Below are 13,765 nucleotides of genomic sequence, written 5' to 3'. Positions count from 1 at the left end.
CGCCTCCGCTTCGCCCGAGGGGCTTCCCCGAAGGGAGGCGCCAGGCAGACGCGCCCGCCCTGCCCGCCCGAGCCCCGTGGCCGGACCCCGGAGGGGCTGCCGCGGCCGCCAGGGGGCGGGCGAGGGAAGGGAAGGCTGCCAGGGGAGGCGTCTGGTTGGAACAGGGGCGCCCGCTTCCCACCTCACACAGGACTCTTCTTTCCTCGCTTCTTTTCTGCCCCCACCCCACTGGCAAGGGAGACGGAGCCCTTCCTCGCCCGTGTCCCCGGGGCAGCTCAGAGATGGGACAATCCATAGGGGAGGGAAAGCACCAGGGAAGGACCACCTGCCCCGCAGTGCCCCGTGCGGGCTTCTTGGGGAAGAGCCCCGATCCGGAGAGCGCTCGGAGGAGGAAGGAACGGAGCAGCCTCCTTTCCTCAGGCCAGCCCTTGCCTGGCTCTGCCGCCTCTGCCACCCTCTGGGAAGCCCTTCTGCCCTGCTGAGCTGAGCAGCCCCCAAAACAGCTCTCTCTCTCTCTCTCTCTCTCTCTCTCTCTCTCTCTCTCTCTCTCTCTCTCTCTCTCTCTCTCTCTCTCTCTCTCTCTCTCTCTCTCTCTTGAAAGTGGGATCATCCTCAACATTCCCTTCACTGGCCAGCTTTGGAGTCCTGCAGGGCTCTTCATCAGGCTGGGAATGACAGAACGGGGAGGGGGGGCTGCCAAAGAAAGGGGAAGGTCCCCCAACGTGGAGGCTAGGCGAGGAGAGGCAGGAGGTGCCCGGTATCCACGCAGGTGTGGGAACATCGTGGTCTTTCCTGCTCTCACGAGGCGAAGGGATGCCAGTCTCTCGGCCTATACAGAAGCACACAGCCTCTCCTTGTGAGCCACCCCCTCCTTGTGGCTCTGGTGCCCTTTGGATGTTTTTCCGGCTTCTGCTCCTCTCCCCTCGTCCCAAGTTTTGGGCTGCCTGGTCGTGCCTTGCGCTCTCTTTTCCCCCCCTTCCTTCTCATCATCCCTTCCTTCCTTTCTTGGGATATTTTGGTGCTCCAAGAAAGGGTCTGAACCATCATCTTGTGTTCCCCCCCCTCATAAAACAAGCTTTTCTGCTGTATCTCGTGACCTCTCTTTAGCTGTAAAAGACTGTTGTCGTGAACCACAGTCTCTAAAGACATTTCAGAAGAGCCCTGCCAGCTGGCGGAAAATGGGCAGATGCTCATCATCCTACTTCGGGGTGCAGAACGGCAGCTGGGTTCCCCTCCTGCTTGTTCCCAAGGTCTGCCTCTCAACAGATCATGTAGGGGGCAGTCGTTAGAGGAAGACTCTGGAGGCCTGGGTTCAAATCCTCCCCCATCAACAAAACTCAAGGGGTGACCTTGAGCCAGCCTGACAGGCTACCTCGCAGGGTTGTGAGGAACCTAAAGTGGGGGAAGGGAGAGCCGTATTCCCTCGTCTGAGCGCCTTGGAAGGAAAGTGGACTATACATGTAGCCAAGATTGTTCAGAAACGAGATATCTCAGTCGAGGCTGGTAACGGGTGCTAGCCCTCTCCTCCTCTCCTCCGTTCAGGTGGGGAGCCTGCAGCACTGCAGCTCAAAGGCTGTTCACGCAAAGACTATTTGCATTTTTCCACATCCTGAGACTTAGTCTCTCATTCTGACTTCTGATATCCTCAAAACAGCCCTGCAAGGTAGGTCGGGTGGCCTGAGAGCAAATTCCCCAAGGTGACCCAGTGGGTTTCACGGCCCAGAGGGCGAACACACCAGGAGGGAAATGCGAATTCATCTGCATGCATTCACTGTGCTCATATAAAGAGCTGTCCTCCTCCTCCTCCTCCATCATGGAGGGTCCTGTGTCTCTCGAGGAGGCTTTTAAGATCTTCTGGGGAGGCCCTTCTCTTGGTCCCCCCCCGCCTTCCCAAGCTTGTTTGACAAGGACACGAGGCGGGGCCTTCTCGGTGGCTGCTCCCAGGCTTTTGGATGCCCTGCCAGTGTCCCCTGGAATTTATATGGCACTTTTATTGCATTTATAGGCCACTTTTCTCCCTGTAGGGGACCGAAGGCGGCTCCCCACAGATAAAACCAAAAGACAAACACAGATTAAAACAGTGTCTCGATCTCACTTAAATTTATTAAAAACCAAACTTTGAAACAGTTTTTAAAGATTTCAAAGTCCAAAGAAAATGCAGAGGGGGGAACATTTCCTCCAGAATGTGGTTGCCTAGTAATGGGTGTTCTGTTGTGTTCCGTTGTGATCCAGAATCTTTGAGAGGCTGGGCTCAGAGTCCGGTCTTTGTGGAGTCCGTTGGTGGAGGAGGAGGAGGAGGATTTCTTCACAGCTCTCTGAGAGTGAGAGAGAGAAAGAAAGAGAGAGAGAGAGAGAGAGAGAGAGAGAGAGAGAGAGAGAGAAGAAGTCAAAGATCCCCAAAATGTAAGTTGGGGTTGTTAACCTTCATTTTTAGTTCGAATCTCTGGCAAGGACGACAGACTAAGACACAAGACAGCTGATACCAGAATCAATTGTATTAGAGAGGTACAGCTGGGCCCTTCATCTTAAAAGCAGAGAAGGACCCTGAACAAAGAATGCATAGATATTTTATAATGTTCTCACACAAAGGGCAATACAGCAAATCATTCCTTATTGGTCCTTTGGATCCCAAGTTTGGATCCTTCTTTCTGTTGGGTCTGAGAACTTCTTAAAACATGGTCATTGGCTATACCTGAATATCCATACGGTGCCCCATACCCCCTTCTTTGGCCTTAGGTCAAGCTATGCCCAGGATGCGCCAGCACGCCTAAAGAGGTTCTTTAATTCTCCTTATCTTACTAAGATGTTTATTTCCTGGGTCTCAGTATAGTCAGTTTCCTTCCTTACACATCCCATCGTGGACAGAAAAGCTATCTTGTTTGTCTTGTTGTTGTAAATAAAACCTAAATGTTATCTCATTGTGGTGTGATATCTTCCTGTTGCCTAGGTCAGAGGTCACTGTAGCCCATTTGTTTTGAAAAGTAGGAATATTGCTTGAAAGCTGCAAAGTCAGAAAATATCAAGAGAGGCCCAACCTAGTGGAGCAGAGAATACAGTTTCTAGGCAAAGAATACATTTTCATATTATACATATACTAAACAGATACAAAATACATAAAATTATATTAATTATAGAAGGTATCATGCAAATGTATACAACTAAATCAACTGATATAAAGTGATATATTAGCATGTTAAAATGGAGTTTCATCCTGTTCCCCTAAAAGGGTTTTCTCCTGGGGTCTCCCTTCTTCATCCCGTCCCCTCTCCCCCGACCCTTCCAAACCCCCCAGGGATCCCCCCTTCCCCTCCCTCCGGACAGCTTCCCCTCCCCGGTTCCCCTTCAGCCGAGCTCTTTCCTGGCCGGCTTCTGTCCTGGCTGCCAGGGAGGCTCGGAGAGGTCCGGTCCGTGGCCCCTGATGCCCTGGGGTGGCCTATCTGGGTCCATTTGGGGTGGGTGAGTTTGGGATGGCCCAATTCGATGGGTTGGGGGGCCACGCTGGAGCCAAGCCCACTCCTCCCTTCTCTCCCCCCCCGTTTCTCCTCTAGGCTGAGGCGCCTTTTCCCAAAAAGGACGGCCAGGGTCGCCCCCGCGGCTTCTGAGGAACCATCCAAGACCCTCCCCACGGTCCGTCCCTTGACCCCCAGCGCCAGACTCATGATGGTCCAGGAGGCGAGCGGGCATCCACCGCCGCTGAGGCTGTCCCGTCGCCGGAGGGTGCAACCATGCCGAGGTTTGGAGGACTCTGCTGGACTGGCCCCCCTGGAAGAGACGGATTTTGTCTGTGAAGGTCCGGAAGGGACGCTTGGGCAGTGGTCCAGGTGAGCAGGTGCCCTGGGGCGGGGGGGCGGGGAGAAGGGGAGGGGGGCCCTGGGATTCTGCCCCCCATACGAGAAGGCCTCTGGGGGGTGGGAGAAGAGCAGCATGGCTGGAGGGCGGGGGGGGGGTTAGGAGAAGTCTAGCCTCCCTCCTTCTTCCTTCCCTGAGCATCCCTGATCCCCCCCAATCTTTTCACCCCCCAGGGAGAGGGGAGCCGGCCTGCAGCCCCCGCCTAGGGAGGAAGCCCAGCAAGGGACTCCAGAGACCCCACCACATGGAGAAGCTGGCCTGCCTTCCGGCCGTCTCAGCCGGGTGCAGGGGGAGGGACTCCTCCGGCCCCCCAGTCGGAACGAGCAGCTCACCTGGACCATCTTGGTGAGCAAAGGGAGGCAGCGAGGGGGGGGGAGGATGGAGGGCAGGGATCCAGGGCTAGAGGGGGGATCCACAGAAAAGACCAGGCGGGAGGATTCGGGTGTCCCTTCCAGGCGGGACACGGGATTCTCTGTGCCCCCCTCGGAAGGAAGCTTTGGGGGGGAGACTAGGGGGAAAGGAAAGAAGGGAAAGGCACGCAGTTGGGTTGCTGATGGGGCCTCTTCGTCTTTGGTCTTGTCCTTCCCTTCTCCAGAGTGTGATGAAGGAGGCCTTCCCGGTGCCAGGTGTGCCTTCCTCCACCCTCGCCTGTGCCATCCAGGCCCTTCTGAGCCTCAGGTATCCACGACAGAAGTGCGGGCAAGGGTCCTCTGGACGTGTGTGTGTTCACACATGGCCAAGTTCTTTGGGGGGGGGCTGTGATTTCTAATCAGCAGCCGGGGCTGCTTCCCCGTCTCCGGAGCGGCACCCTCTCAGATGCCCTGGGTGTCTTCTTGGCAGGTCTCTTTTTTGGGAGCCCCTCTGCCTTCTAGCCGGGAGGGCAGACGGGACCGGACACCTTCCCACATGGTTTTCCCTCCCTCCCACCCTCTTTTCTCCTCAGGAAGCTGCCTGCTCCTTAAGGGGACCCGGGGCCATTTCCTGCCTGGACTCCTCACTCTCCCACGTAAGTCAATTCCTGGGACGGCAGGGTGGGCAGCCCCTTCCTGGTGGCCGGGTGGCAGACGCCCTGCCAGAAGAGCCACAAGAGACCTGCCGTGGTTCCTCTCCCTCTAGCCCTCGGCCCGCCTTTGCCTTCCCGGGGGTGGGGTGGGGGAACGGACCGCGTTGCAAAGCTGGCCCTCCACCGCATAACGGATGAGGAAGTGGCTCCCTGTGGTCCCCCAAAGTCTTTTGTGCTCTCTTGTCTTTGAAGGGGGATTTAAACCTTCTTCTTAGGCATCCTTCAGTCTCGAGAGACTATGGACTTGGAACAGCATCTAGTGTGGCTGAAAAGGCCAATTCGAGAGTGACCATCCCATCCACACTGAAGACAAATACAATCTGTCCCCTGTCCAGCTCCCTGATTTGGCTGCTTTTGTGACAGCCTCTTTGCCTCGGCCTGCTGGACAAGGGTCTCTTCAAATTGGGAGAGGCCGTGATTCACCGCCTGCCTCCAGGCTGAACGTACAGATGTCAGGGTTTCCCATCCGTTGAGGTCCATTCCTAAGGCCTTCAGATCCCGCTTGCAGATCTCCTAGTATCGCAACTGTGGTCTCCCTCTGGGGCGATTTCCTTGCACTCATTCTCCATACAGGAGATCCTTTGTATCCTTTAACAACCTTTGCAGTCTGAAAGCTTTTGCTCTCTAGAGGGGCGCGTGGTGAGAAAAAAAAAAACACCACTTTGCAAAGAACGCCCGTCTCCATTTCCCTATCAGGCTGAGAGTGGAGATGCTTCCAAAGAGGGAAGGGTCTGGCTGATTCACCCCTGCACTGATCCCCAGCCGGCTTGAGGGAATGCTGGCACACCTCACCCTCCCCTTTCCTTCTCCTTTTTTTCTTTCCACGCAGGAGAACTTGTGCAGAGACTCAGAAGGAAGTGCTTGCAAGGGCGCTAAAGCAAACCAGGGAGAAATGCGGGAGCTCCTGCAGGGAACCGGCTCTGCAAATGACCCTTTGAAATGCTGGATTAAACTCTGAGGAGCGACATTGATTTAAACCAGGAAGAGCCACAGGAATGAAATCTCACAAGATGTCAAGAGATCCTCGGTAGAACAGGAGAGGATGTTGGTTCGTTTCATCACCGAGTGCAGGAATGAAAAGAATAATCCCCACGTGAGATGGTCATGGAAAAGAGGAGGTGACATAACAGGGCTTAGAAATCAAGGACTGATCCAAAAATAAGCCTGCCTTTCTGGGCAAATTCATAAGGGAGGAAAAAATGCCAAATCCGGAACATGAGCCCTGATTCTTAGAAGGCAGCTCACCAGGCAAAGGCCCTCAAGGCAAAAAAAACATTGTGGGATGTGGCAACGTGGTCATAACCTGGATGTGGTCTTTGATACTGTGCTTACAGCCCAATAACTGTGTGGTGTCCATCTGAACCCGAAGTCGGAATATGCAGTCCTGGCCTGTAATAAGCCAACTCCTGGCAGCGATCCGACCATCAGCGTTCCTGAAAACGAGAGTGGACGCTGTCCGTTGAGAATGTTCCTTTGCAAAAGGGCCAGCTCAGTGCGCTAAGGAAGGAAGGAAGGAAGGCAGGCAGGAAATGTCTCTCCTTAGATCTATGACTTGCCTTGAAAGCCCTCTTTGGGTCACCATAAGTCGCTTCTGACTTTATAGCCCGTAACAACAAGACATTGCTGTAAGTCATGGTGTGCTAGAAATGGCCAGGATGGGCCAGTTTTTGCCTGCAAGTGGGTGGATTCTGATCCTGTGGCTTTAACTATTTGGTTGAACCCAGAAGAAGATTGTGCTGTAAATCAGTTTATTGTACGGATGATTCCCTCTAACACTAGCCCATCACAAAGAAACACCAGCTAAAAGCTGTTGGACTGGGAATTCACTGACCTCAGAGCTGCCTCCAATCCCTTGAGCAGACAGGGCCCATTTTTTGGCGGACGGACGGACGGACGGGACTGGTGATGCCATCATGCACATTGGAGCTGGAAGTACAGGTTACTGCTCAGAGTTTCAGGATGTTGGGCATGAACTGGCGGAGTGAGGAAACATTTCCTTTCCAACCCTTCTCCCCATTCCCGTTTCAACCTCCTCATGTACATTTTGTATGAATTCTGCTGGAAGACTGAGAGAGGGAGCGGAGCCGGAATCTCGTTTCCTGCAGGTGTTTCAGCGGCCCTGCTGTTGATCCCTGTGCTGCTGATGGATGACTCTGCCTTGCTGAGCGGAGGAGGGCTCTTTGCTTCAGAGACCTTGTGAATCCCTGTAGCGTCCGTGCTTGTGCTTTCAGTCACTCCTGTTCTTTCCCAACAGCCGGCTGCTGTCTGGGAGGTTGTTGGTGCTAGAAGAAGTGGAAGCTGCCTTTTCCAAAGAACTCTTTCCCTCTCTGTTTTTAGAGTGGGCTTAGTTCTTCTTGCTGCACGTGTGGGAAGGGGTGGGAGGAGTGGGGAAATGGGTTGCCGATCTCAGTTGTTGACCAACGCGGGCCAGCCTGTGGCTTGGAGTGGGAAACCTCTGGACTGCTTTGGCTGGAGAAAGTGTCTGCTTGTTTGCGGGAGGGTGGGAAGGGCAGGCATTGGGCAAGCTACCTGCTTTGGGTTTCTTTAAAAGCCGGCACCTCCAAGTGTAGGAATCTGGAAAACCCCATTTGTTATAAAGGAACTGGTGCCTAAAGATGCTGGTAGTTCTGGAAATCTCCCACTTTTAGCAAGAGTTTACACAGAAGACAGACCATCATCCTTTTGTGCAGATTCAGGTGGTGATGTGTCACTGGCAAGGGTCTCCTTTTCGTGAGATCCCAAACCAAATATGCGACAAATTGTTTGTCTTTTTCTTAAAAAATTTTTAATGTAAAAAGTGGGAGTCAGCTGGAATATGTTGATGCTCTAAAATGGGAACTCCCCTTTTCCCCATTACAGAAATTTCCTAATTTGTGGATATGACGTGGCCAACAAGAGTTTTTAAAAGTTTATATATTAAAATAATTTTTAAATGTTGCTCTGTGAAGGTGCAACTTAGTCCTCATATCTTGGATTTACCCATGGGTAAATCACATCAAAATGTGAAAGGGACACTTTCTAAAGAGAAGTTCGCAGCACATTGAGAACCTCGGAACACCCTATGGATCAAGAGAGTAAGATGAGCCACCTTCTGTCATATATTGTGCTGGAGTTCTCCATATTCTTTATGAACCATACATGGATTGCTCAGAATGCAGTAAAATACAGAGCAAGTGTCCAGGTTCCAAGAGGCTTGTGGAAGAAGGTGGCCAAAGGGTGTGGCTTCTTGGTATTCTCCATTTCGCTAGAGAAAACTCTAATTTTGATTTGGCTTTTTCATAGAAAACGAAATGCTCTAAGAAGGGGCAGCAAAGATGCATGGTGTTTCTCTGAAGGCTACAGTTTGACGTATTGTAGAGGAAGCTGGAACAGGAAGTGAAGAGGCTTCCGTTTCCCATTGAAGGATTCGGGGATGAGTAGGGAGAGAACGACTTTTGGAGGGGAAATAGTTTTTTTGCTGCCTGCATTGCCAGTGTGGTTTTTATGGTACGAACAGATGGTGAAAACAAGGTCTAATATTCTGCAGTTCCTAACGACAGGTGCCAAGAGGTTCTGATACGTGTACAGTATGAATAAATGTTTGCAGCTCTTAGTCTTTTTTGATCAATGAAGCACTTTTTTATTAATATTATTTTTTTCATTGTATGTAACGCAGGAAACTATCTCCACATAGTTGTGTATATATTACCCTTTTCTCCTAAAGAGGAGCGATGTTGCTCCTTTATATTTTTCTTTGTTGTTGTTGTTGGTCAAAAGCAAGACGTAAATACTTTAGAATGGTTAAATATATAAATAAAAAGTGAAATAAAATTTAGAGTTTTGATGAGAGCAGCTGTTGATCTGTTTTCTGCTTTTTACCTGCTCTGTCTTTCACATGTTATACACTCAGAAAACCCACCAGACCTTTAGAGATGGAATGGGCTGCTCTCTGCAAATTTTTCTTATCGCTGCTTTGCCTGGTAGAGAAGGAATGGGGTGGCCCAATCCTTGGGGAAGAGGAACCTCATCCTGGTTTTGTTGGTATGAGAAACACTGATGCTTCTCCCTTCTCTCTCCCCCTCCACTCAGAGAGAGAGGAGTCAAACAGCTTTCCATTCCCCCCCCCCAAAAAAAGTCTTCATTTTAAGTGCTATGACATTTTAAAAAAGTGGTTTTGTCCTTCCTGATAGCCCTAGGGGAGAACATCCAGATTACCTCCAGTTGACTTATTTCCTGCCTCCAACCCTTACCTCTGCTCCTCCTGGAGCCTCTGCTGCAGTCCTTTGCTTTGAGCCTTCTTCCCCGGAGGTTGGCAGGGAAGCCTAGCGGTCTCCTCTGGCAGCCTGTGAAATTCAGAACATTCAAGACAACAAAAGTAGGGCGCTGGTGGACTTGTGTTTTTCCTCTTAGGAAGTCAAGTGCATTCCATAGAGCAGTGGTTCCCAACCTTGGGCCCCCAGATGTTCTTGGATTACAGCTCCTAGATATCCTGTCCAGCACAGTGAGGGAGAAGTGAAGGATTTGGGAGGTTTTAGCCCAAGGATGCCTGGGGACCCCGGGTTGGGGGCCATTGCTATATAGATGATGAACCTATTGTATGGGAATTAAGAGGGCACGCCATGTGGCTCAATGCACGGCAGCACATCCATGAAAAGAGGTTCTCCTGCCCACTGGCGCCTCACGGGTGGGTGGGATCTTTCTATTTCAGAAGTTTCCCTTATGGCCCAGTTCACCATACCCACAACCTTTAGTCCTCATCCAGCTAGCTCTCCAAAGCAAACCAGGTTTAAATAGCCTTAAATAACACAGAATGCTCTTCCTACCACTTTCTAATACCTATATTTCCTATACTTAAATTAGTTCTTAAATAGGAGGTGGAGACCATTCCCGGTTCATTGAGGTTAAGGACCAAACTATTCAATAAGGAAAGGACATGGCAGTGTTTTAAAGTGGCCACATCTATTTCTCAGTCACCCTCCCAGACATCTGCAATAATTCATGTTTTGACATTGCATACTGCAATTTGTTTACCCCTGCGGCAGGCAACCAACAATGTGGTAGGGAATCAAGAAATAAGGGACCAAAGTGATAACAAAGACGTTCTTTAGTGAGTCAAGGCAGGGAGCATATTCCTTATTGGCATACAATACACATTTACTCACTGTACTTACATTTGCTCCTTGGTCTTTAGTTAAAATGATAATCCTATGGGTGAGAAGCAGCTACAGTCATGGCCAAAAATATTAGCACCCTTGCAATTCTGTCAGAAAATTCAACCCTTCTCTCAGAAAATTATTGCAGTTGCAAATTTTTGGTACTCACATGTTCATTTTTTGATTTACATTGGAACAACACACAAACATAGAGAAGAAAAGTCAACTCTAATACAATCCCCCCCACAAACCCAAAAAATGCACTGTCCCAAATTATTGGTACCCTGTCTAAATTATAAGAAATAATTGCTTTTCAAGCATGTGATGCTCCTCTAATTTGTATTTAGACACACCTGTCACAAGTGTGGGCAATGTAGTGATCACACTTGCAACCAATTAAGATGGAGAAAAGTTGATTCAACCTTTGTATTGTGTGTGACACTGCGCATGGAGAAAAGAATGAAGTGTAAAGAGTTGTCTGTGGATTTGAGATTTAAAAAAGTGGAGAAACATCAACAATCTCAAGGCTACAAGTCCATCTCCAGAGATCTTAATATTCCTGTGTCCACTGTATGCAATATCAAGAAGTTTACAGCCCATGGCACTGTAGCTAACCTCCCTAGGCGTGGACGGAAGAGCAAAATTACTGAAAAATTACAACAAAAGGTTGTTCGAATGGTGGATACAGAACCCAGATTAACTTCCCAACAAATTCAAGCTGATCTGCAGACACAGGGTACAGCAGTGTCAGCTCACACTATCCGTTGCCATCTGAATGAAAAGGGACCCTATGGAAGGAGACCCAGGAGGACACCACTGCTGACACAAAGGCATACAAAAGCAAGACTGGAGTATGCCAAAACTTATGTGACAAAACCACAATCCTTCTGGGAGAATGTCCTGTGGACAAATGAGACAAGAGTAGAGCTTTTTGGTCAAGGACATCATGGCACTGTTTACAGAAAAAGAAACAAGGCATTCAAAGAAAAGGACACAGTCCCTACAGTCAAACACGGTGGATGTTCCAAGATGTTTCGGGGTTGCTTTGCTGCTTCTGGCACTGGATGCCTTGACTGTGTGAACAGTATGATGAAATTTGATGATTACCAAAGAATTTTGGGGCGCAATGTGGCCAGTGTCAGAAAGCTGCGTCTCCACCAGAGGTCATGGGTCTTCCAGCAGGACAATGAACTGAAACACACTTTGAAAAGCACTCAGAAATAGTTACAAAGCGCAGGAGAGTTCCCAAAAGGCCAGCAATGAGTCCAGATCTGGATCCCATAGAATAGTGGTCCCCAACCTTGGGCCTCCAGATGTTCTGGGACTTCAGCTCCCAGAAATCCTGGCCAGGAGAAGTGGTAGTGAAGGCTTTTGGGAGTTGTAGTCCAAGAACATCTGGAGGCCCAAGGTTGGGGACCACTGCCATAGAACACCTGTGGAGAGATCTCAAAACAGCTGTTGGGAGAAAGCATCCTTCAAATATGAAGGCCCTGGAGCAGTTTGCAAAAGAAGAGTGGTCCCAAAATTGCAGTAGAGAGGCGTAAGAAACTCATTCATGATTATAGGAAGTGGTTGATTTCAGTTATTTTTTTCCAAAGAGAGTACTAGCAAATATTAGGTTAAGGGTGCCAATAATTTTGGCCAGTGCATTTTTGGCTTTCTGTGTGGGATTGTATCAGATTTGACTTTTCTTATCTGTTCTCTCTCTCTCTCTCTCTCTCTCTCTCTGTGTGTGTTGTTTCAATTTAAACCAAATGAATGAACATGTGAGTACCAAAACATTTGCAACTGCAACATTTTTCTGAGAGAAGGGTTGCATTTGCTGACAGAATTGCAAGGGTGCCCATATTTTGGGCCATGACTGTATCTCCCGCCACCTCTTCCCAGCCTGGATTTCTGTATCCTTGGGACCTTCATTTAGAATCCTCCCGAAGCACAACTCACATCTTTGCGTGCTATAGCTCTGCTCACCGTTGGAGGTTTGCAAACAAACATCTCATGATGTCCAATAACAAGATGGTTCTTGTGAGGTCCCTTCGGTTCCCCGGCCGGGGCGGCGTTGGCGTGGGGTCCCGTCCTCCCTCCCTCCTGGCCGGCGGGCGCCATCTCTACTTTCCCCCCTTTCGCTCTCTCCCTCCTTCTCTCTCTTTCTCTCCCCCTCGCAGGCCGGCGTGGCGTCGCAGCCGGGCCTCTCCCGCGGGAAGAAGGCGGCCCTGACGGTCCTCGGGGCACTGGCGGCCGGCGGGGCGGGCCTGGCCCTGGCCCTCCACACCGCCGTGGGCGCCTTCGAGCTGGGGCTCCACCCGCCCCACTACCCGTGGGAGCACGGCGGCCTCCTCAAGGCCTTCGACCACAGCAGCATCCGGCGTGGCTACGAGGTCTACAAGCAGGTGTGTTCCGCTTGCCATAGCTTGCAGTACATGGCCTTCCGCCACCTCATTGGGGTCATTCACACTGAAGAGGAAGCCAAGGCTCTCGCTGCGGAGATTCAAGTGGAGGACGGACCTGACGACGAGGGCAACATGTTCACGAGGCCCGGCCTGATCTCCGATTACTTCCCTAAACCCTACCCCAACCCCGAGGCAGCAAAGGCGGCAAATAACGGGGCTCTGCCTCCAGACTTAAGCTATATCATAAGAGCCAGGCATGGGGGAGAAGACTACGTGTTCTCCTTGCTGACTGGCTACTGCGACCCACCTGCTGGTGTGAACTTGCGCGGCGAGCTCCATTTCAACCCCTACTTTCCTGGGCAAGCCATTGGCATGGCAGCCCCCCTCTACAATGAGATTTTGGAGTTTGAGGATGGCACCCCTGCCACCCTGTCCCAGATGGCCAAAGACGTCTGCACCTTTCTCTGCTGGGTATCAATGCCGGAGCATGATACACGCAAGCGGATGGCTGTGAAGGCCCTACTGCTAGGAGGCATTTTGTTTCCCCTCTTTTTTTTGTTCAACCAACACAAGCGGACAGTACTCAAGAGCCGGCAGTTGACCTACCAGCCTCACAGAAAGTGACCCGAGAAGGGGCTGTGAATCTCCTTGTGATGCTGGAGCAGCAACGCCTTGTCCTCTGCCCCAGGAATGTACGCAGCGCCCTTCGCCCGTGCATTTGCGGTTATTTAACAGGTTTCCATCCATTCACTAACACACAAGGTCTTAGGAAGAGGACCTTGGGATTCAAGGGTGGCAGGCACCAAATAAATGAGTTTCTTAAACAAAAAAACAAAAAACCAAGATGGTTCTTGTGAAGTCCAATTGAGAAATCCAATAGCCGTGGAAGCATATGGCTATGAGTTAACCAAAAGTTTACAGGACTCAACATTACCCCCAAAGTCGGCACCTAATTATAGTCTAAAATGCATCGATTGCAGCTTGCTGACTTCTACGACAACCGATCTGAGGTTTTATGAAAACAGCTGCAGGAAAGGCTGTGGAGTAAATATGCGTTTCAGACATTTTTCCTATGCCATAGTCAAAAACGAGTGGTGATTATTCTGCCACTGCACTTAGTTTTGAGCTAATTCTTTGTTTGCACACCTCATCACCATGAGAACTGTAAACCAAATGAAACTTCTTAGCCATCAAGATGCCATGACACTCTTTATTTATTTTTTTCTGTGACAGATTAACCCAGCTACCTTCCGGAGAAGTGGTCCCCACACCGCTAGGAATTAAGATTTTTCCAGCATGGCCACTGTTCACCAGCAGATGGCATTCAAACC

At 50.5% G+C, this 13,765-nt stretch overlaps 1 protein-coding gene across 1 annotated transcript; it reads left to right on the top strand.

Annotated features, from left to right (window-relative positions):
• Positions 1 to 3,924: 3,924 nt before the first annotated feature.
• Positions 3,925 to 13,273, top strand: LOC144584805 (cytochrome c1, heme protein, mitochondrial-like). Its single transcript, XM_078381914.1, has 5 exons — positions 3,925 to 3,935; positions 4,023 to 4,194; positions 4,445 to 4,565; positions 4,793 to 4,855; positions 12,061 to 13,273. Exons 1-5 carry the CDS (start codon positions 3,925 to 3,927, stop codon positions 13,056 to 13,058), a joined length of 1,365 nt encoding a protein of 454 aa, XP_078238040.1. The 3' UTR covers positions 13,059 to 13,273.
• The last annotated feature ends 492 nt before the right edge of the window (positions 13,274 to 13,765 follow it).

The sequence above is a fragment of the Pogona vitticeps genome, chromosome 14, assembly GCF_051106095.1.
Source record: "Pogona vitticeps strain Pit_001003342236 chromosome 14, PviZW2.1, whole genome shotgun sequence".
Lineage (NCBI taxonomy): Eukaryota > Metazoa > Chordata > Lepidosauria > Squamata > Agamidae > Pogona > Pogona vitticeps.
Note: the sequence above shows the minus strand (reverse complement) of the source record. Positions and strands in the feature narration are given on the sequence as shown.

Coding starts and splice junctions, on each gene's coding strand:
- LOC144584805 (XM_078381914.1), top strand. Junction 4,195..4,444: donor AGCTCACCTGGACCATCTTG/GTGAGCAAAGGG, acceptor TCCCTTCTCCAG/AGTGTGATGAAGGAGGCCTT. Junction 4,566..4,792: donor CGGGCAAGGGTCCTCTGGAC/GTGTGTGTGTTC, acceptor TTTTCTCCTCAG/GAAGCTGCCTGCTCCTTAAG.